The sequence below is a fragment of the Tamandua tetradactyla genome, chromosome 11 (genome assembly GCF_023851605.1).
Source record: "Tamandua tetradactyla isolate mTamTet1 chromosome 11, mTamTet1.pri, whole genome shotgun sequence".
In the NCBI taxonomy this organism is placed as follows: domain Eukaryota; kingdom Metazoa; phylum Chordata; class Mammalia; order Pilosa; family Myrmecophagidae; genus Tamandua; species Tamandua tetradactyla.
The window spans coordinates 80,742,889-80,765,074 of record NC_135337.1 but is presented as its reverse complement, the minus strand read 5'-3'; the positions used below and the strand labels follow the sequence as shown (position 1 = coordinate 80,765,074).

General features: G+C 49.1%; 1 protein-coding gene across 7 annotated transcripts in view; it reads left to right on the top strand.

Annotated features, from left to right (window-relative positions):
• The first annotated feature begins 13,403 nt into the window (after positions 1 to 13,403).
• DOT1L (DOT1 like histone lysine methyltransferase) overlaps positions 13,404 to 22,186 on the top strand; it is a 105,293-nt gene continuing 96,510 nt past the window's right edge. For 5 of the 7 annotated variants that reach the window (XM_077121248.1, XM_077121249.1, XM_077121251.1 and 2 more), the window contains exon 1: positions 13,404 to 13,522. In XM_077121248.1, the coding sequence (XP_076977363.1) occupies positions 13,442 to 13,522 (81 nt within the window). In that variant the 5' untranslated portion in view covers positions 13,404 to 13,441. Of the gene's footprint in view, positions 13,523 to 14,597; positions 15,078 to 22,186 lie in introns of those variants that run through there. The other 2 variants (XM_077121250.1, XM_077121247.1) reach the window with 2 other exon arrangements.

Here is a 22,186-nt window from a genome sequence, read left to right as displayed (position 1 = left end):
TGCTTTTCCCTGCCTATATTATTGACTGTTCTAGTTTGCTAGCTGCCAGAATGCAACACACCAGAGATGGATTGGCTTTTAATAAAAGGGGATTTATTTTTGTTGACTCTTCAGAGGAAAGGCAGCTAACTTTCCACTGAGGTTCTACCTTACGTGGAAGGCACAGGATGGTCTCTGCTGGTCTTCTCTTCAGGCCCCTGGGTTCCAACAACTTTCCCCGGGGTGACTTCTTTCTGCATCTCCAAAGGCCTGGGCTGAGCTGCAAGTGCTGAGATGAGGAATGCCGAGCTGCTTAGCTCCTTGTGATCTCTCATTTAAGCACCAGCCAATTAAGTCAAATGTGACTCATTGCAGCAGACATGCCTCCTAGCCAATTGCAGATGTAATTAGCAACAGATGAGGTTCATGTACCATTGGCTTATGTCCGCAGCAACAAGACTAGGTATGCTCACCTGGCCAAGTCGACAATTGAATCTAACTAACACATTGCTGCATCTTGAATTTAGTATTATGTATGTGTGTTATTTATTAAAAAAATAAATAAATTCAAAGTAAAGTAAAATCCAGTGGCAGCAAATGGAAGCTTAGCTGCAACAACCGACTTTGCAGACGAGGCTTCAGCCCCAGAAATCTACTACCCTCTGAGATTCCTCTGGCTGCATCCTGTGGCTTCATTTGCTTTGTTCTAAAGACAGTGAGGTCAGACTTGGCAAGAACAGAAGCATTAGTGCTTCCGTGCCAGCAGGAAGGAGGATCATAAATCTGTATGTCAAGGTTAAGGTCATCTAGGCAGATGTAGGAAGATGTCTGCATGTGGAAATATGTATCAGGCACATTGTGCGAAAAAAGCAAGGGACATATTAGCATGTGGAATATGCAACTATTTGTATTTAAATAAATACATGTATATGCACTCACATGCATACGCAAAATCAGGCTCTTTCTTAAAGCCTACGCAAGAAACATCACAGTAGTTGTAGCTGGAAGGGAAAAGTAGTAGATTGTTATTTTTCCTAACTATTCCACTCCTTCCCTATAATAGGACTGTACATATCCATAGTTGACTATGCAAGGTCTCCCAGTAGAGTTGGAAAAATGTACGACCTCCCCCAGTGATTCTAGATTTAATGATGTGTATCAGCTATCTATCGCTATGTAACAAACCAATCCAAAATTTAGTGACTTAAAAGAACCACTGGTTTATATGCTCATGGTTCTGTAGGTCAGCAATTTGGGCTAGGCCCAGCTAGGCAGTTCTTCTGCTGGTCTTTTCTGGGGTCACACACGCAGCTGCAACACCTGTCAGGTTGGTTTATATATTAGAGTTCTCTAGAGAAACAGAACCAACAGAGAGATCTGTAAATAGGAGATTTATCAAGGTGTCTCATGCAACCGTGGGAATACAAGAGTCCAAAATCCATAGGGCAGGCTGTGAAGCTGGTGGCTCTGACGAAGATTCTGGATGAACTCCACAGGAGAGGCTCACTGGCTGAAGAAGCAGTGAGAAATTTCTCTTCGCCCTTAAAAGGCTTCAACTGATTGGATTATCTTGTCGGTGGGAGGCATGCCTTAATTGACTGCAGAGGTAATCACCCACAGATACAAACAACTGGCTGATGATTTAATACACCAGACTACTGGTTTATCAACCAGCCACAAAATACCCTTGTGGCAACAGTCAGGCCAGTGCTTGCCTGACCAGACAACTGGGCATCATCATTTGGCCAAGCTAACACCAGAACCCAACCATTACAGCTTTGCAGGCTGATTGGCCCAGAGGACTTCAGTTGGGATGGCTCACCTTGGCCTCTGTGGTCTCATCTTCCAGCGGTCTGGCCACACTTCCTTATATCAGGATGGTCTAGCAGCAGTAAGAGGACAAAAATGAAAGCTTTCAGGCCTTGTAAATCTGGGATTCCCATGACATCACTTCTGCCACATTCTATTGGTCAAAGCAAGTCCTATGGTGTGGTCAACAGAATAGCAGCCCTCAAAGAACCACGTTTTAATTCTCATGACCTGTGTTGCCTTCCAAGGTAAAAGGAACTCTGCCAATGGTATTAAGTTAAAGGTCTTATGTGGGGGATTTACCCTGGATTGTCTACGTGGGTCCGACCTCATCATAGGGTTCCCCATAGCAGAGAGGCAGGAGGGTCAAAGTCTGAGAAGGAGATGTGATGGATGGAAGCAAAGGTCAGAGAGAGAGCAAGAGGGAGAGATTTGAAGATGCTCCATTGCTGACTTTGGCACTGGAGGAAGGGGCCACAAGCCAAGGAATGCAGGCAAACTCTAGCAGCTGGAGAAGGAAAGGAAAATGATTGTCCCTTGGATTCTCCAGAAGGAACTAGCCCTGCAAAAACCTTGATTTTAGGACTTTTGACTTGCAGAACAGTTAGCATAATAAATTTATGTTGTTTGATACCTCTATCTCTATGGTAATTTTTATGCTAGCAATAGGAAACTTGTATAGTGCCCAGTCTAGATTTCAAATTGAGTGGGGAGGGGGTTGTGGAGACTCTGCATCTTAATGGGAGGGACTAAAAATGACTCCGGCTACATTTCTATCTATCCCATCTGGTGAACAACTTTGACTAGACACAGGCTTCACCACCTGCTCTTCCTCTTTTAAGGAAGGAAAGATGATGCAATACCGGATTTGGCCAACTATGTCCATGGGCAAAATGGAACCCACCCGCTGTTTTTATAATATAAAGTTTTATTGGAACCCCACCAGTATGCTTACATTTTGCCTATGGCTGCTCATAACCAAGCAAGAAGCACTGATGGTTGGAGAGACGTTGTTCCCTCTGAGGATGAGAAAAGAGGTCAGGGCATCTAGTGGGATTGAGAAAGAGGGGAGCAGCTGGTCTCTGTTCTTTTGGAGGCTCTAGGAAATAATCTGTTTCTTGGCCTTTTCCAGCTTCTCAGAGATGCATTTCTTGGCTTGTGGCCTCCTTCCTCTGTCTTCAAATTTAGCAATGCTGGGCTGAGCCCTTCCCATGCTACCTTCTCTTGTGTCTCCTCCTCAGCCTTGAAGGAATCATGTTTACTGGCTCCACCACGATAATCTCTTTATTTGAGGTCAGCTGATACCAATCACAATTTCACCTGTAACTTTAATTCCATTTTGCAATTCAACAAATAGTGCTGCTATAACAGGATGCTCACATAGAAAAATAATGAAATGTGACCCCGCCATACGAGCATACAAAAATATATATATAATTCCATTTTGCCATTTAACCTAACATATTCACAGGTTCTGGTGATTAAGATGTAGACATCTTTTGGAGTGTGTGTTTATGTATGCATAAATCTGCCACCATGCTTCATAAACATCCCACTTTACACATCAAACACTTGGGTTCAGTGACGTGCCTGAGTTAGTCAAGGGCTGAGCTGCTTCTGGAACTTAGAGATTGAACCCCAGATAGAGCTTTTTAAAATAGAGCTGTGACAGGCAGGGCCTTAAGCACCTATGGAGAGGAAGAAGGCAAAGGAGAGTTGGCTGTAGGGATTGTATATGTGGAAACAAGTTCTCTCACTAAGCAAGGCAGGAGGGAGGTCTTTTGGGGCACTCTCCTGTACCCACCTCCAAATGTTCTGGGGTGTGACATTACAGCTTCTCCCTTACCCTGTCACTCTGGACTGCTGCTTCCTCCCTCTTTAGTGAAACCTGGGCTCAGGCCCTTTTAGGGCAGCTTGGAGCTCTCCGTGGTACTGAACTGTCCCCCCACCTCCACCTCCAACTTGCCTCTCTGGCCAGCGGTTCTGGACTCTGGAGGTTCTGACACCTGTTTCATTTTGCTAAATATATCCTTACTCCCAAGGCTCCAGAATGGGAGTTGGCCTTGAGTTCTAGAGTAGCTCAAGAACTTGGAGCTTTCTTGGAATCTCTAAACATTTTTAAATTTAGAGGTTCCCAACTGGTGAACCATAGGGAGGTATGAGTGACATTAGCTCTCCGTGCACAGATACATCTCTTGGGAATTATGCAAGGGTCACACCGGGATAACCTCAAGTATCCAAGCTTTGGTCTCAAATTCTACTAGGTGGTTTGAACATGTTAGTTGAAAGAAAGAAAGAGAAAGAGAGAGGGAGGGAGGAAAGGAGGGAGGAAGACTTCTGTTTTAACTTCATGGCAGCCTCTAGGAGCCATCTGGTCAACCACACAGGATTCTTGGAGTCTCCAGACTTGGTTTTATTTTACTTTTTCTTATCTCTCTCTCTTTTAATTTGAGGTATAACATACATATAAGGAAGACACCAAATGCACTAATCTCAAGTGAACAGCTCCGTGAATTTTTACATATATATCTCTAGACAGTCACCAACCAGACCACAATATAGAACACAATGTTTAGCCTCCCCAAAGCTCCTCATGGCCCTTCCCAGTCCATACCCCGCATAGATACAGGTTACCTCTATCTGACTTTGAATGCCACAGAGTAGTTTTCAGAGTATGACTATGAAATACTACGAAATAAGGCACTTCCTCTTTCGTAGTATTTGACTGCCTTAATTCAATGGTGTACAGTGAGATTCATCCAAGTTGGGGTGTGTGTCACTCCTTTCATTGTTGTGTGGTGTCCCTTTGAATGAATATATCACAGTCTATTCATTCATTCGCCTCTGAAAGGAGAATGAAATTCTTTTTTTTATTAATTAAAAAAAATTTTTTAAATAACAAAAAACACAAAACAAATGCAAACATTTGCAACTTTTGATCATTCCATTCTACATATATAATCAGTAATTCAAAATATCATCACACAGTTGCATATTCATCATCATGATCATTTCTTGGAACATTTGCATCTGTTCAGAAAAAGAAATAAAAAGAAAACAGAAAAAAATTCATACATACCATACTCCCTACTGTACCCCCTCACCGATCACCAGCATTCCACTTTAAATTTATTTTATTTTATTTTATTTATTTATTTTTTTACATGGGCAGGCACCGGGAATCGAACCCAGGTCCTCTGGCATGGCAGGCAAGCATCCTTGTCTGCTGAGCTACCGTGGCTCTCTAAATTTATTTTAACATTTGTTTCCCCTATTATTCATCTTTATTCCATATGTTTCACTCGTCTGTTGACAAGGTAGATAAAAGGAGCATCAGACACAAGGTTTTCACAATCACACAGTCACACTGTGAAAGCTATATCATTACACAATCGTCTTCAAGAAACATGGCTACTGGAATACAGCTCCACATTTTCAGGCAGTTCCCTCCAGCCTCTCCATTACATCTTGACTAACAAGGTGATATCTATATAATGCATAAGAATAACCTCCAGGATAACCTCTCAACTCTGGAATCTGTCAGCTACTGACACTTTATTTTGTCTCATTGAGAGTGCAATTCTTTCTAATTGTTGTCTGTTGAGAATAAAGCTGTTGTGAAGACCATTCTAGTAGATGTCCTTTGGTGGACAGAGACGCTTCCTTTGGTTGAGCATATACGTAGGATGAGAACTTTGCTGAGTCATGGAGTCAGTAGAGTTCCCTCTAATAGACAATGTCAAATAATTTTCCTAACTGATTGTTCCAATTTATGCTCCCACCAGAACCGCATGGAAGCTCCAGACTGATACCGTCAGTCTTCTGAATTTTGGCCATTTGGGAAGGAGAAATGTCCATCCCTGGTTTAAAAGATAATATTGCCAATTAAGTGTATATTTGAAAGTGGTTAAAATGGGAAATTTTAGGTTTTATACATGTTATCACATAAAATTTTTAAAAAATAGAGCTGTACAACACAAACAGTAAACCCCTATGTAAACTATACACATTTGTTAATAATATAATGATGATAATATTGGTTCATCAATGAACAAATGTACCACACTGATGAAAAATGTCAACAGGAAAAACCGTGTGTGTTTCAAGAGGGATGTATGGGGACCCTGTACTTTCTGCTTGATTTTTTCTGTAAACCTATAACTGCTTTAACAAAAAGGCAATGCTGGTTTGGCCGTCAATATTAACAACTGTAATAAGTCATGCTGCGAGCACATATCCTTGACACAAGATGATGAGAATGGCATTTTGCTTCTGTGATCTTCCTCCCATAAGCCCCTATACCCAGCCTAACCACGAGGAAAACATCCCAAAAACCCAACTTGGGGGACAAAATAACTATCAGAACTCCTCAAAACTTTCAAGGCATCAAAAGGCAGGAAAATAGGAGACATTGTCACAGCCCAGAGAATCCTGATAAAAAGAAGACATTAGGGAAAATCTAAGGAGATCCAAACAAAGTAGGGACTACTGTATTAATATGGGCTCCTTAGTTGGGACAAATGTATCATATTAACCTAAGATGTTAAACATAGGCAAAACTGGGTACAGGATTTATGGAAACAGCAACACTCTGTACTCCCTCTGTACTTTCTGTAAATCTAAGCTATTCTAAAATAAAAATTGTATTTCAAAAAAATCACACTGTATTTCCTTGATTTGAACATGTCTAACTTTCTTCTCTCATTTTTGTATCCAGATGTATCTTATACTCAAGGATAAGGCAGTCGCGATTCACTGGGAAGGTTTAAGTTGTATGCGGGTATACCTTCTTATACCTGCAAGGATATGGAGACTGGACGGAGGGAGAATTTGGACTGCCATGTGGTTGGAACAGAAGCCTCAGCAGATCCCACCCACTAAAGAGGATTATCCCACTTGAGTCGAAGGGGCTGAGCCTTCATAGCTTCATATTGACCAACCATTGAATGCCCAACGTAGGGCCATAACCTTGATCAAGGAGGTCCCTTTTTGCCAACAGCAGTTCCTGGAGAGGCATTATGTTCCAGGAGCTCCAGAAACTCCAGCAGCTGGGGGAATGAGTGGCTCACTCTTGAAGGGGGATGCGGTGGTGGCACCCCAAACACCCACTCCAAAGGCCATGCCTGATTTATATCCCAAATGATGATGCACCAAAGATTGCCCAGGACATCACGTGAGGCTCCTGGAGGATTTGTGGGTGAAGCTAAAAGGCCAGCTTAAATCCACAGGAGATGGACAGGAGACCCTAGAAGTGAATTTTCAGTTACAGCCATTCTTCCTGGAGAAAACCATCTTGTCCAGTGCTTCACTGAGGACAAAGCAGTGCCCTGCAAGGCTCCAGTTCCCATAACTCCAGTTCCGTGATTTTTTTTATCCTGTCACAGTCAGTTACTCGTCCCTGTACCATTCTATTTTGTCTCTTGACCATAATTTCAAGGAGGAGGGTTTTGAATATTCCCTGAAGTAAGAAGAAATGAAGGTTTTATAGTTTTATTTTAAATCTGTTCTGGATCCCTCTCCATTCCTTCTAACCTCTCCTGATTTCCCTCACCATCCCATGTTGTTTGCTTTTTCATTTATCCAACTCCACACTAAACCCTCCCTGATGGGAAATTCTTCCATACACTGAACTCTAGCCTGGAAGGGTTCACTGTGAGATGCATCTGAACCTGGAAATAAATTAACTTCAGGGAACCATAGCTCGAACCCAGTGGGAATCCATGCAGAGAGATGAGATCACCCACATAAAAATGTATCCAATTAACCATCTGTCAACCCACCCACCCACTCACTCACCCACCCATTAGTCTACCCACCCTTCCCTCCAACCACCCACCCATCCACCCATCCATCTATCCACCTATCCTTCCCTCTACCCACCCACCCATCCACCCACCAATTCATTCATCCATCTACCCACCCAGTCACCATCCACCCACTCCTCCCCCCACCCACCCACCCATCCACTCAACCACCCCTTCCTCTATTCATCCATCCACCCACCAATCCACCATCCACCCACACACTTATCCATTTATCCCCTTTCCTCCCTCCACCCATTATCCACTTATTCCTTAAACGCCCATCTATTCATCTGCCTTCTACCCAAGCATCGTTTCCTTCCTTCCTTCCTCCCTCTCCCCATTCCTCCTCCCTTCCAGGCAAGAAAGCACAATGCCCAAGAGGATCTAGATTCAAATCTTGCCTCCATCACTTCATAGCTTTGTGGCAGTGGTCAAGTCACAGCAACATTCTGGAGGAGTTAGAACGGTAGCAGATTGTCCCTCTCTCCCAGGATTGTTTGATGACCTAATGAGATAATGCCTGGAAAGCATTTAGCATCAAGCATGGCACACACTAAAGATCACACTCAAGGCCACATGTCCAGATACTGGTAGAACAAGTATTTAGACTCAAGCTCAGGGGACACCAATCTCTGTGCTTGCTCTTAATCCTTTCACATTCTGCCTCAACAATGGAGAGGTTTGGAGATGTGGTCGGGACTTGTGGCCCATTGGATATGTGTGTCGGGAAGGGGTGCAGGACAATTTCATCCCACACCTCTGCTTTCTCCCTCTGAGGACTGAGATGCAGCTCATGGCTAGGGGAGGAGATGGAGTGCTTTGGGAAGCACTGAGTTTGGGATCTTGTGGAACCCTCCAGAGGGACATCTGGGAGGGCAGTAAAATAGAAGGTTCTAGAAGTGAAGATGGAGATTATGGTTGGGACCTGAAGCCAGGAGAAAGGATAAGCCACATTACAGGGATTTATTGGACACTGCTTGTGCCCTGACCTTTCCTCTTGGATGTGACCAATGGCCAGTACTTTTATTGTTGAACTTGAGGACCTTCCCAGGACTTTGGAAACCTGGGAATTCATACCAACTCTAAGCACACCAATGCTCCATCCATAGCCAGTGGGAGCTGGTGTATAAATTCCACAGTGGGCTAATTCCAGTATGTGTGTTGGCTCCATCACCCTTTATCACTGTCAAAGCTCCCAGTCTGCTGTGTTGTTTTCTGCATCTCCCACACAAACAACTGCACCCAAAGCCTCGTCTCAGGGTCGCCACTGGGGAGCTCCACCTACAACAGGGACCACGAGAACAAGAGGAGGGGGCTCAAGAAGGAGCTGCACAAAGGGGAAGTGACGGAGGTGATTGCTGGTGGAGTCCAGCATGACTGCGGCCAGCTCAGAGCAGTGTGTGATGGACACCTGTCATTCATTTGTCCCTTCATCTCCAGACCTTGTCTCAGAGCTGCCTGAATCATTCTAGGTGGTCTCTGAAGGTACAGAGGTGACTGGCACAGAGTTCCCACCCTCGTGGAATTCCGGGCAAGCCAATTCCTCAGCAATAACGTTGGACCAAGGTTTTTCGCCCCCAGCATTACTACACTTGGAGGCAGTTTCTTCTTTCTGGTGGGGGCACCCAGGGGCTTCCTGCACTCGATGCCAGTGGCTTCCCCTCCCCCCAGATCATGACAACCAACAATGCCTTCAGCCATAGCCTGGTGTCCCTGGGGGACAGAAGTGTCCCCAGTGAGAGCCCTTGGGTTGGAACAACCTTCCTTGCGGGGACAAGGACTAGTCCCTTCATTTTGGAGCTAGCATTTAAGGCTTCCTCCTACGTCCTTCCTCTTTCCTTGCTTTAATTGTCCCTATAATGTTAGTCATTCAATTTATTACTTTATTCTTTGCTTCCCCTCTCTAGACTGTAAGTTTTTGTTTTTGTTTTTTTTTTTATACATGGGCAGGCACCGGGAATCGAACCCAGGTCCTCTGGCATTCCAGGCAAGCGTTCTTGCCTGCTGAGCCACAGTGGCCCACCCTAGACTGTAAGTTTTGAGGGCAGGGATCTGCTTTCTTCACCTAGAAATTGATTGTTAGGTAGTCAATAGGTGCTCAAGAAATATTTGTTGGGGCGGGCCACAGTGGCTCAGCAGACAAGAATGCTTGCCTGCCATGCCAGAGGACCAGGGTTCGATTCCTGGTGCCTGCCCATGTAAAAAAAAAAAAAAAAGAAAAAAAAGAAATATTTGTTGAATAAAGGAGTTCGACCAAGGAATGAATGAATAAAGGTTCACAGTGAAGGAAGGGAAAAGGGGAGAGGTTTACTCTCTGGCTGTGTGAGTGAGGGAAAGTTCAGACCTAAATCAGGTGACTGACTGTCCAGTCTTGCCCAGGATCAAGGGGCTTCTAGTGCTGATATAGCATCCACTGTCCCGATGATGAGAGCTCCAGAGACGTTAAGTAACTCAGCCAAGGTCACCTGGCAGGGAAGGAGTGGAGCCTGGGAGGGGGGAGAGAGACATCGGAAAAGCTTCCAGGAGGTGAGCTGAGTGCTGAGAGAAGGGCACAGGTCAAATCTGCAGGGGGAGTGTGTGCTGGGAAGAGTGTCCCAGGCAGGGGAACAGCATGTGCGAAGTCTCTGAGCCCACGATCCCAGCTGGAAGGGTTGGATTCCAGACCTCAAGGTTATTCTGCAAATAGAAGAGGAGAGAGAGAAAGAAAGAGAGGGAAAGGGAGAGGCAGGGACATTCCTGGGACACCAGCTCTGGCTGAGTCCTCTGGGACCGAAGCTTAAAATAGTTCTGTGTGCCTGGAGCCTGAAGTGGCCTGGCTTTCCTTCCCACCTGGCAGGAGTACGGGCTGGCTCTAGGCTTCAGTTTTCTAAGGCTGGGAGTGGGCTGAGACCCTTTCCTCCAGGACCTTGAAAGCTTGGGGACAAAGCTGTGGATTCCTGGTGGTGGGGATTTTACTTACATCTCCCAGTCTTTTTCTTCCCCTATCACCTAATAATTGTCCAGTGGCTCTAATTCCTCTTCCTGCTTCCTTCCCATGCTCCCACACACCCCAATCTAGTATTCTAATAGCGGCCAGGGGAATGTATATATAAAGCATTTGATTGGAATATACTCATATACAAAAAAGTACAGAGTGGATACATTTTCACCCTCGGCTCTGTTGACATTTGGGGCTGGAGAGTTCTTGATTGTATGTGTGTGTGGAGGCATCCTGGGCACTGTGGGGGTGTCAGGCAGCCTCCCTGGGCTCCCCCCACTCAATGCCAGGGCACCCCCATTCCTCAGTCGTGTCCCCTGGGCTCGGTGCTGAGTTAGCAATTGTGGCGGTGCTGTGCACAGATGGGGATGAAGAGAGGAAGTGGTGGAAAGGGTGGCAGTAGAAGCGAGGAGGGGGCCTTCTCCAGGTTGACAGGAGGGCGGGGTGACGGCGGTGAAAGCCCCCCTTCTGGCCCTGTGTGATCCCTGCTACCCTAAAGAGCAGGTCCAGCAGCTGCAGTGAAGAGGGTGGCTCCGGGCCCTCCCGTGTGTAAGCCCCCCTGGGTTGTACAAGGGCGCCCTCTGAGGGGAGGGCAGATGCAGCAGACAGAAGCAAGGTATGTGAATGTGGGGTGCTCTGCAACGCAGGCAGCAAAGGGTGGCGACACCCCCCATGTCCTCCCCCCATACTTTGCCCTGTGTGACTTACATGGATCCGGGAAATCTGGTGAGTAAGCAGGGGTCTGAAAATGTTTGTATAATGGGCCAAGGCCAGAGGCGGACACTCCCCTGTCAACCCTCCCCCCATTCACTCACCCCACGGATTGCAGACCCCCATTCCTTTCCCCAGTGGGTTGCAGCCCTTCCTTCTTCACACCAGCAGCGGTAGACACCCTTTTGTTCCCGTGAAGGGCTGCAGAACCACTCCCCTTTCCGCCACCACTTATGCGCCCCCCCCCCCCCCCCCCCCCCCCCCCCGCCCCTGAGCATTTATGGTGCATCTGCTCTATCTGTGCCAGGCCCTGGGCCATTGTGCAGGGGGATAAAGGCGGCCAAGTCTAGACTGGGGTTCAGGAAGTCATCCCAGCAGTTGGAGGACTCAGCGTGTTAGTTGGGTGCCGGCTCTGCTGGCGAGAACTCGACCTGGGCTCACACACCAGCCCCCCACCTCATCAGCTTTGTGACCCTGGGCAAGCCGCTGCACCTCTCTGATTCTCAGGTGGCTTCTCTGTAAAGAACAGATGACAGCTACCTATCCAGGAAGGTGGGACTCCTCAGAGATACTGAAAATAAAAGTGGACAGCTCCTGGGAGGCCACATAGAGGTACCCAGCCAGAATGGCCAGTGGCATTTGTGATAGTCATTATTATTTCCCCATGGAAGCATGATTTTATGAGTATATTATTTATTATGCTTTTATTCTCCCACGAAAAATTAATTATATTATTATTAGTGTATATTTCTTCTCTTGAAAATATTCATTATATCATTAATGTATAATCATGAAAATATCATTATGTTATTTATCTATTATTATACTAGTTATTATTATTTGAAAATATTACTCATCATATTGTTTATTTTCCCTGAAAAATTATATAATTTTTCGTTATTATATTAATTTTGCTGAAAATACATTACTATTCATTATGTCACTTTTGCCTATGAAATATTGTTTATTATATGATTCATGGTCAGTTATTAAATTTCATTATATTATTATTTCCCCACAAAATATTTTTCCCATGAAGGCATTATTTATTATATTATTTAGTACAAGATATTACATATTATTATGAAATTATTTCCCCATGAAATATTATTCCTTATATTATTTACTATTAGCCATACATATCACTCTTTCCCCGTGAAAATATCATTCATTAAATTATGTATTATATGATTTTATTTATTATTTGAAAGTATTACTCAACATTATTTTCCCTGAAAATATTATTTGTTATTATTATAGTATTGGGTTTTTCTCATGAAGTGTTATTCTTTATGTTGTTAGTGACTGATTATTAAAGATCATTATATTACTGATTACTACTCACCCATGAATTCATTATATATTATTTTATATTCATTGCTTTCCCATGAAAGCATTGCTTAGTGTCTTATTAACTATGGATTATTAAATATCATCCCATTATTGATTACTATTTCCCCACGATACTTGCTACGCGGGGATATCACTTTTCATCCCCACCCCCCCGGGTTACTTGTGTTATTGATAAGGACGATTTTCCCACGACCATTATCAGTCACCAAGACCCCACCTGCTGGGGGCGCCGGGCTCGGGACAGGACTCCCCTACCTCAGGACCAACTCTTATTTGGCTTGGCGGGGTCCGAGGGGCTCCGCCCCCACCCCGCGCCCGGCAAAGCGGGACTCGAACCGGGAACCCTGTGGACCTGCGGGGGTCTCCCGGGGTCCCCGCTTCCGGCCGGCGGGGGCGACCGAGGGCAGCCGAGGACGGGCGGGCGAGCCCACGGGGCGGGGCCACGGGGGGGGGTTGGCGCGCGGCAGGGCGGGCGGGGCCGCCTCCTTGCACCGCCTCCTGGCGCCGGGCCCCCCCGCGCGCGCGCAGGCAGTGGTTCCGCCCGGCCCCCGGCTCATTGTGCTCGCCTCACGCCGGCCCAAGATGGCGGCGGCGCTAGAGGCCCCCGGCCTGTGACCACAAAGAGGGAGCCGGGGCCGGACGGGAGCGCGGCGGCGGCGGCGGCTGCGGCGGAGGCGGCGGCCGAGGCCTAGGCCGGGCCCCCTCCCCTCAGCCCCCCGGCCCTCCCCCCCCGCGCGCCCCCGCCGGCGGCCGCCCGCCCCTCCCCCAACCGCCCGCCTAGCATGGTGCGGCGGCCGCGCGCGCCGACATGGGCGAGAAGCTGGAGCTGAGGCTCAAGTCGCCCGTGGGGGCCGAGCCCGCCGTCTATCCTTGGCCGCTGCCGGTCTATGTGAGTGCCGCCCCCTGCCCTCGCCCCCCGCCCGCCCCGCCGCCCCTCCCCCCCCCCACCCCGCCGCCCCGCGAGCCCCCCGAGTAACCGGACAACTTGATGGGAGGAAAGAGCGAGAGAAAGTCCGCAACCCCCTCGGCGCCCCCCACGGGGTCCCCGCGCCGAATTCCGGTCCGCGGGCGCAGTTGAGGGCGCTGGTCCCCGGGCCGGGGGGCGCGGCGGTGGCGCCTGGAGCCGCCGGCGGGGGGCTGCCGTTGCCTTTGCTGCCCGGCCATTCCCCTCGCCCCGGCCGCTGATCGAGTCGCGTCTGCCCGGGGATTTGAAGTTTGCGGAGCGGATTCTTCGCGCTGTCTATGCTCTCGGGGTTTTGACTTTTTACATTTTGGGGAGAAAAGACACCCATTCCTTTCCTTTCATCCCCAGGTTTGCGCTGTCGAGGGTCCCCCGGTATAGGTTTTTAAAAATTTTAGTGGAGGGGACACCCGTTTGTCACCTCTCACCTCCCCACATTTGCGCTGTCAAGGCTCTCTGGGTTTAGATTTTTTTTTTTTAATTTGGGAAGAGGATACCATTTCTCCTCTTTCTGCCCCCTTTTTTTTTTCTGATTAGGAGTTTTTGGTCTCCTCTGATTTTGGGGGTGGGGGGCAGGACGCGGCTACCCCTGGGAATGACGGGGCAGAGTGGAAATTTACATGGGGATGACTGCGGACACCCGCGTGGGTGTCGGCGCCGCGTTGGAGGCGTGCGTGCGTGGCCGTGTCCTGGGGCCCCACGGTCGGGGCGCAGCGCTGTGTGATTGGAGTTGAAGGCGAAGCGTTGCCTTTTTGCGTGGGGACGGTGGTGTGGAGGGAGAGGCGCGGGCTGTCCCGGTGAGAGCCGCGGGCTGTCCCGGTGTTTGTCTGCGCGTCTGTCTGTCTGGGGTCGTGGCGGCCGGGGGGCGGGGTCCGGGCGCAGGCTGCGCGCCCTGGCGCGGGCTGCCTGGAGAGGTGCAGTGTGGCCTCGCGCGCGCGGCGTCCGGCCCGGCCCGCGCGCGCCAAGGCGGCTTTCTATTTTTGAGCATCCTGTTGGGCTGCTCCGGGCGGGTGTCTGGGCGGCCGGGGCCGAGAGCAGGGGCGGGGGCACGTTCAAGTCCAAGTCCAAGCCCGCCTAAACAGAAAAGCCGAGGAGACCAGCGCGCTTTTTACCGGCTTCCACGTTCAAAACGCCAGCGGTCTCGCCAGGCGCCACCTCTCCGCGTCCCTATGGTAGCCGCCATCCTGCTAGGCTGTAGGAGTTGTTGGACTCTTAAAGAACTTAGATTAAACTTGTACTTAGGTTTTAGTTGATACTTAGTATAAGTGACTCTTTTTAGTGGACAGTACTGTGAATTTTGGCCGATGTATAGAGTGGTGTGAACACAGCCACAAGCCAGAAACGGAGCGGTTCTGTCACTCTGTAGAGTCCCTTCCTGCTGCCCTTTGTCATCCCCTGGCAAACCCTGGTCTGTTGGCTGACCCTGTGCCTGAGTCTTTTCCAGAAAGTCGTATCAATGGAGTTGCTCTGCAAAAGGCAAAAGGTATTTATGGCATGTGTTGAGAGCTCATTTCCTTGGAGGGATAGATGGACCGTGGGTTTCTGCAGTGCCTGCCCCTTGCAGGACATGTGGTCTGTTATCCAGTTTGGGTGATTAGGAAAAAAGCAGCTCAAAAATCCTGCAGGTTTTGACATTTTCACTGGGGAACGTTCTCAGGAGTGGCATTGCTGGGGCCTGTGGTTGGTGTACACTCAGCATTTTTACATTTTAAATATTGCCGGGTTTGAGTACTTTAAGACGTAAAAAGTGACGTAAACCTACATCCAGGCAGCTCAGATGGTGTGGCATTACTGAGTTGCCTTCGCTCTTCTCTCCTGATTCTAAAATGAAAGTTTATCAGGAGACAGTCAACTTGTATCTGGCTGGACTGGGGAGACCACGTGTCTTTCATGCCACTGGTTGTAACCTGACTGGTACCCGCTGCGCCCGCTTTCCATGGATGCACCTGACCTTCTGTTTTCAGCACTGGCGTGGTTTGACTCTCCAGTGTCGGGCTGAATTGAGCCGCAGATGGTTTTTCTCTTGCTGGCCCAGACCTCACTTGGCAGGGGAGTAGCGTGTGCTGCCCGCTGGCCCCAGCACTCCGCTACACCATTGCCGCCTCCCAGCCACAGAGCCCCTAGCCAGCCCCTTAGATTTTCACAGTGACGTCTTTTAACCTTTGGTACTCCCACTGAGGACTTTTATGGGAAATGAGGTGGCAGTACTTTATACTGATTCGTGTTTTGTGACAGTTTGATGACTAGTGCATTAATAAAGTGGATGATTTCAGAAGCACAAGTTCTTGAAAGGTCAGATTGCTCATCTGATGACATTTGAAATGAGCACGTTTGTTCACTGATTCATTCCACAAGCACTTACTGAATATTTACAGTGCTTGGTGGTGGTGGGTGGTGGGATATAAGGCAGTAGTGACCCTCAAAAAACTCAAAGAATGAAGATAGGTAGATTATCTAGAAACTAAAAGTCTGGTTAAATTATAGTGCAACATAGAAGGAGTCAGCTGAAGACCCAAAAGGAGAACCTGCCGGTTTTGCCTTGGGGAAGGTGTATAGGGCTTATTGGAGGAGGGGGTGTCTGTAGGAGGAAGGGGAAATGACCACAAATTACCCAGCCTCATGTCCAGCCTCGGAAGCGGGGTTTCTCCTAACTGACAAATACGAGGCGGGAAGGGACAGGCCATTTCTGCTTTTCCATTGGCTCTCAAGTTACTGGATAGTCACTCAACATGTATAGTTCGCTCTGGTGTTTCTAAAGCAGAATATGCCTCCTTCTCTGTGGGAAACTAGGTCCCCACTCAGAAGGGAGCTGGGGATATTTTAAGTGGTGATGAAAACGGCCACTATGTGTGGGAGGACTCTGCGAGGGCGGCCGTAGGGCGTTCCCCTTCTTGGGTAATTAGGGCTGTGGGCGGCATCCGGGGCTGTCACCGGATCCGGCCTCCCACTGGCTGCGGTGCAGCCTGCCAGTACCACCGGCCCCCGCCTTGCGCTTCCTCCCAGGAAAGGCCACGGCAGCCTCCTGGTGCCACCTCCTGGGGCTGGGTGCCCTTTACGCCCTCGGGAGGCCTGGCCCCTCTTTGTGACTCAGGAGACACTTGTGATGCAGCCTGGTGTGTCTGCCTGTTGGTTACACAGAGCGCAGGTGGATGGTGGGTTAACCCTTTGATTACTTCATCTGAGTAGAGTTGCTCCTTTATTTAAAAAGGGAGAGAGTAATGGAAAAAAAACTTGATAGTACTTATTTGGAATGATGAAACTAGCTTTTGTACTCCAGACTCTAAAATTCAAACACACGCTCCTTACTCGGTTCCTGACAGGTCACATTCAGAAGCGAAAGGCGTCTGGGATCTTTGGAGATTTACTAGGGAGGTAGCGAATAAGCTGCAGAGAGACCTGTCAGGCCAGTCTTTTCTCTGGGAGTTCAGGCCCCTCCCTCTCTTTCTTAACTGCACTTTTTATTGGGGTCCTTGTAGATTTATTTGCATGTCCCTGTGAGAAGTGATTCAGAGAAACCCAGAACCCTTTGCCCGGCTTCCCACACACTAGCATAGTGCAAAACCATACAACAGGACGGGCCACAGTGGCTCAGCAGGCAGAATTCTAGCCTGCTGTGCCAGAAACCTGGGTTCGATTCCCAGTGCCTGCCTGTGCAAAAAAACAAAAGCAAAAAAACCATACAACAAAATCACCATGTCACCGATGCTGATGTGATTTAGAGGTGGACGTTCTTGGGTTCTGGGGCTGCCAGCCTCCTGGGTCTACACGTTGCTCCAGCCGGTCTCCTAGGCATGGGACTAACATTACTACTTCCCTCCCCCCATAGTTACAGGCCTTGTAGCCCCTTTCTCACCTCCTCTGACCTTCAGGCTGTTCCCACTGCTTCTGACCACAGATCCGGGCAAAGTGGGACTGACGCTTCAGGACCTACCAGTTGCCCTTGCCGAGGATACTCCTCCAACCCCACGAGCACTGGGTTTTGGCAGATCGTTGGAGATGCAGACTGGACCTGAGGCCCTGTGTTCCTCTCTCTCACCACCCCAGCTCCCTGCAACTACCTGTAGTTCTTCCTCTGCTCCCATGGTCTTCTGGTTTCCTTCTCCCCGATTGGACGATCTCGAGTCAAGTCCTCCCCATGGCTCCTTCCTGGCACAGCCCCTGGGGAGCATAGGCAGTGAACCTCAGCTGTCCCCTAGCGTCGACCTAGGATGTGGAGGCTCAGGGCTTGGGGCCTGGGCTCGCAGACTGGCTCTGGGCCTCATCTTGCCCGAGACTTCAGGTGTACTGTTTAATCTCTGTAGGCCTTATTTCCCCCACCTCTGAGAAGGGGGTTCAGTTTGCACTCCCCTCTTGTTAGTCAGTTGATGCGCCCCCTCCCTGAACCTTCCCTGAACCTGCCCCATTTCTCCGGAAAGCGGACTGGCTGAAAAGCAGGGTGTGTGGACTTCTGCTCCCTGGGCACAGACCCAGGGCCCTTTTTGAACTCCAGTTGAGTTAAAAATGCTCTCTCCATTGTGAAGGTAGAATTGGGTAGCATGCAGTAGCCTCATGTGGAGGCCACTTGTGTAATTTCAGATTTAGTACTGGCCACATTAAAAAGCCAAAAGAAACAGGTGAAGTAGATAGTTTTATTTAACCCAGTGTGGCCAAACCATTATCATTTCAATGAACCATAAATAGATTAATGAGCTACTTACTACTACTATTATTATTTTTCTGGTTTCAGCATATCGGTGCCTGGCCCAGCCACATCGGAGTGCTCCTTGGCCACCTGTGGCTGGTACCTGTCGTGGCGTCAGAGCTGCTTCGATCTCACCTTCTCCTGGGCCCCCTCTCCTCCGGCCCCGGGCATCAGGGTTCTCGGAGAGCAAATTGTCCAAGCTCTGCAGGAGCAGCCCTGGGGGCACACTGGAGCTGGGTGGTCCAGATGTGCCCTGCCTTCCCAACGGGCTTGCTCAGCAAAAACCCGCAGTGTGATGCCCTGCTGCGTACCCTGCCTCACACTCTTCTCTGGTGGCCCTGTCACTTCCTGTGAAGGCCCTGGTCCTGTTGTCTTTAGAGTACCCCCTCCGATTTTCTCTGCTGCTCCTCTCCCTGCTCCCCACCCTCCACCCCCCATTTCTCATAGCAATCCTAAGGAATCGGGATGTTTATTCTTGCATTGGAGTACCTTTGGGTGGTTATTTTCTAGAGGTCAGATTACCGGTTTTGCCTGAAGGGCCCCACAGCACTGGATTTGGGGGGGTGGGATTCCTTCTGCACAGCTCCTGCTATCTGGGACTCCAGGCCGGGCCGTGGGAGCTCAGCATGGTGTGCAGAGTATTTTTAGATGCGGTTTTGTTCTGCACCCAGCCTCTGTTGTGAAGCCTGCCCAGGTCAGCGTTGGCGTGAGCAGGAGTGGCCACCCCGTCCTTGGCTGCCCCATGCCGATGACTCAGGACCTGGCTGGTTTTCTTCCAGTTACATTTTATTGGAGCAGAAAACATTCCCTGCGAGCCAGAGTGAATCACATGTAAGAGTGATGGAAAAGCCCTTTTGAGTAATTGACTCAGCTCCCTGCTTAGGGGAAAGGGTTTGCATCAGTAGCATCTACCGCCTTTCTGTTCCCTTCACAGCATGACATAATTTGGGGGGCTGTGTAAGAGAAATGCTTAGAACTAGTGAGATTAAAAATCGATGACTGGGCGGGCAGCCGTGGCTCAGTGGCAGAGTTCTTGCCTGCCATGTCGGACACCCGGGTTCGATTCCTGGTGCCTGCCCATGTAAAAAAAGTAAAAAACAAAACAAAACAAACAAACAAAAAAAAGCGATGACTAAGTGAGCTGACTTTACTTCCTCTGAGTGACTCCATTTCCAGCACCCCCATGGTATGGCCCCTGGGATGGGGTCTAGAAAGCAGCTCCTCTAGCTGGGCAGGGCACCTGGCCTTACCTTCAGTTACCGTCCCTGTGCCTCTAACGTAAGAAGCAAGACCTTGGCAGGTGGTCCTGCCATGCTTCTCCCTTCTCTCCCTGCACCGTCCCCTGCCAAAGACGGGGTCCCCGGGTGTCCACAAAGTCTGCTGGTGCCTGGACATAGGGATTGTCTCCGCAGGCCTCACACGGCTTTGCCACATCCCGAAGGTGTTCCCCTGTAGGTGGGTAGGTTCACAGTGCCTGGAAGGCCTGGCTGAGCAAACGCTGGGGAAAAGGGCCGGACGCCCAGGGCGGGGGTCGGCTTTCCTGAGGAGGGCGGGTGAGTGACTTATCCAGGGCCCCCTTTCTGGGAGCAGCATAGTTGGGTTCCAACTTCTGGTCTATCGGCCCTCGAGCCTCCACACCCAAGGGCCCGCACTTGAATCAGTGCCCTGAAGTCACCCTCTTGAAACTTCCAAGAGTTTTTGAACAAGGGCCCCCATGTTTTCATTTTGTCTGGGAACCCACGAATTCTATAGCCAATGTTGCTGGGCTCCATCTGCCGCCCTTCCCTCCTCTTGTGCCTCTATTTGCGCCACCACTATTTTTTTTTTTAACTTTTATTATGGCGACACATAACAAACATAACATTTTCCGCTTTAATCCCTTTTGGTGGCATTAATCACATTCACACTATTGTGCTCCAATCCCCACCATCCAGTACCAAAACTTTCCATCTGTCCAAAAAGAAATTCTGCACCCGGTAAGCCTTAATTCCCCATTGCCCTCCACCCCCCCCCCCCCCAGCCCCTGCTACTTTCTGTCTCGAAATTTGTTTGTTTTAGGTATTTCATGTAAGTGAGGTGAAATAATATCTGTCCTTTCGTATCTGGTTTCTTTTACTTGAAACTCAACGTGGTTTCCTCAAGGTCCATTCATGTTGTCATGTGTATCGGAACTTCATTCCTTCTTATGGCTGAGTAATATTCTGTCATGGGAATATGCTCATCTTCCTTATCCACTCATCCACTGATGGACATTTGGGTCCACCACCACCTTTCACCCAGCCCTCTATAGCAGCCTCCCCCCAAGTCTCCCTGCTCTTGTCCTCTTACCTTTAATTTTTCACTCAGCTGCCAGAGGGATGTTCGTGAGATGCAGACTGATCACAGCCTGGACCAGCTGACCTCCTGTCAGGAGCTGCTCTTTGCCTCGAGGTGGACCCCAGATTCTTGCCATGCTTTATAGAGACTGCAGTGTCTGATGCTGTCTGTCTCTCCAGGCTGATCTTGAAACTCCCCACTCCCCTATGTAGCTACCCTGCGCAGCCAGGGTCTTTCAGCTTCATTAATTTCCCTTGTACTGGGCACACCACCCCCCATCCCACATCCCGCATCCATGAGTCCTGGTTTAAATGTCCCTCTCTGGAATTCTTCAGCAGGGCTTCTCCATCTATATGTGCCCATGTGGCACCCCGCAGACCTTGGCTCCAGCGCTCCTGGCTAACTTTTTGGTCCAGGGCTCATCCCATGTGATGCTGTGCTGCCCCCTGAGTGCCCGTCTCAGGCCTCAGTCCCACAGGTGATGGTCAGCGGTTAGAACACGCTGCCTGGAGGGGCGGCAGGGACACTGAGCACTCCAAACTAGGGGCCCCTCTTCTGCGAGTTGAGTGCTGCTGTATACTGGGGGGTCTGTACAGCATCTTGGAGCCCCCATGGCTGAAGTGGGTGGAGCTGGGACAGGGCCTGGGGTTCTGAATCTGGTAGGTGTCATCTCCCATGGCACCTTGGGGTCTGCTGGTTGGGGTGGCTCTGCCATCTCCTCGGGAGGTCAGCTTTACCTCCTTCTGCAGCAGTGTCTGAGATGAAAGTGTGACTCGTGAGGCTGGCTCGGGCCAGCCCCCAGCCCCTTCACCCTGGATTTCACATCTGGAAAGATGGCTGTGACTCAGTTAGGGTCATAACCTCCAGAGAAGGATGAGAGTGTTTGGGGTGAGTTGAAGAGCAAGTAGGTGTTGGGAGGGAGCCTCAAGCTCAGCTTTTGCCCACCATGTGCTGTTACCTCTTGCTGCTTGGGAGCTGTGGCTCTCAGCTGTTCCTCAGTGGAAACAGTTTCTAAATGCCTGTGGAATGAGTTAACACCTCTGCCCCAGACATTTCGTAGTCGTTTTTTTCCCTCTTTTTCTGTACACATTCCTCACCTTTTGGATTCCTGCTAATTTTGAATTGGTAAAGGTGCTGTCCTTATAAATACATGAATTGAGCATATTAAAGTAAGCCATGAAGTAATTTACTTTTGCTTTTAGAAGAAAAGCTAACAGTGGACTCAGACTGATTTGCGTTCCTTAGTTTAATGTGATCAAGACCAAAAAGTCTGGTTTACTTCAGGGTCCCTTCGAAATATCCGTGAAAGGGAAACTTCTGGATGAAATTTCAGGTTATGGTTAAAGCAGTGAGGAGACCACATTCCATTCGAGGTATTTACATGGATTTAGGCTGTGGCATGTTGCCAGTGTTCCTGCTGTACATTCCCCCTGTTCCTCAGGGTTGAGCAGTGAGCAGTTTGAGCTGGGGGTAAGGGACTGTAACACTCGTAGAAGTGCTGATGTGATGGCCATTAGACTTTTAAGTCTGCTAGTCTTTGTAGCTTCCCTGTCAAGGAGAAAGGAAGCGTTTCCTTCTTGTGAGTGGGAAGGTCT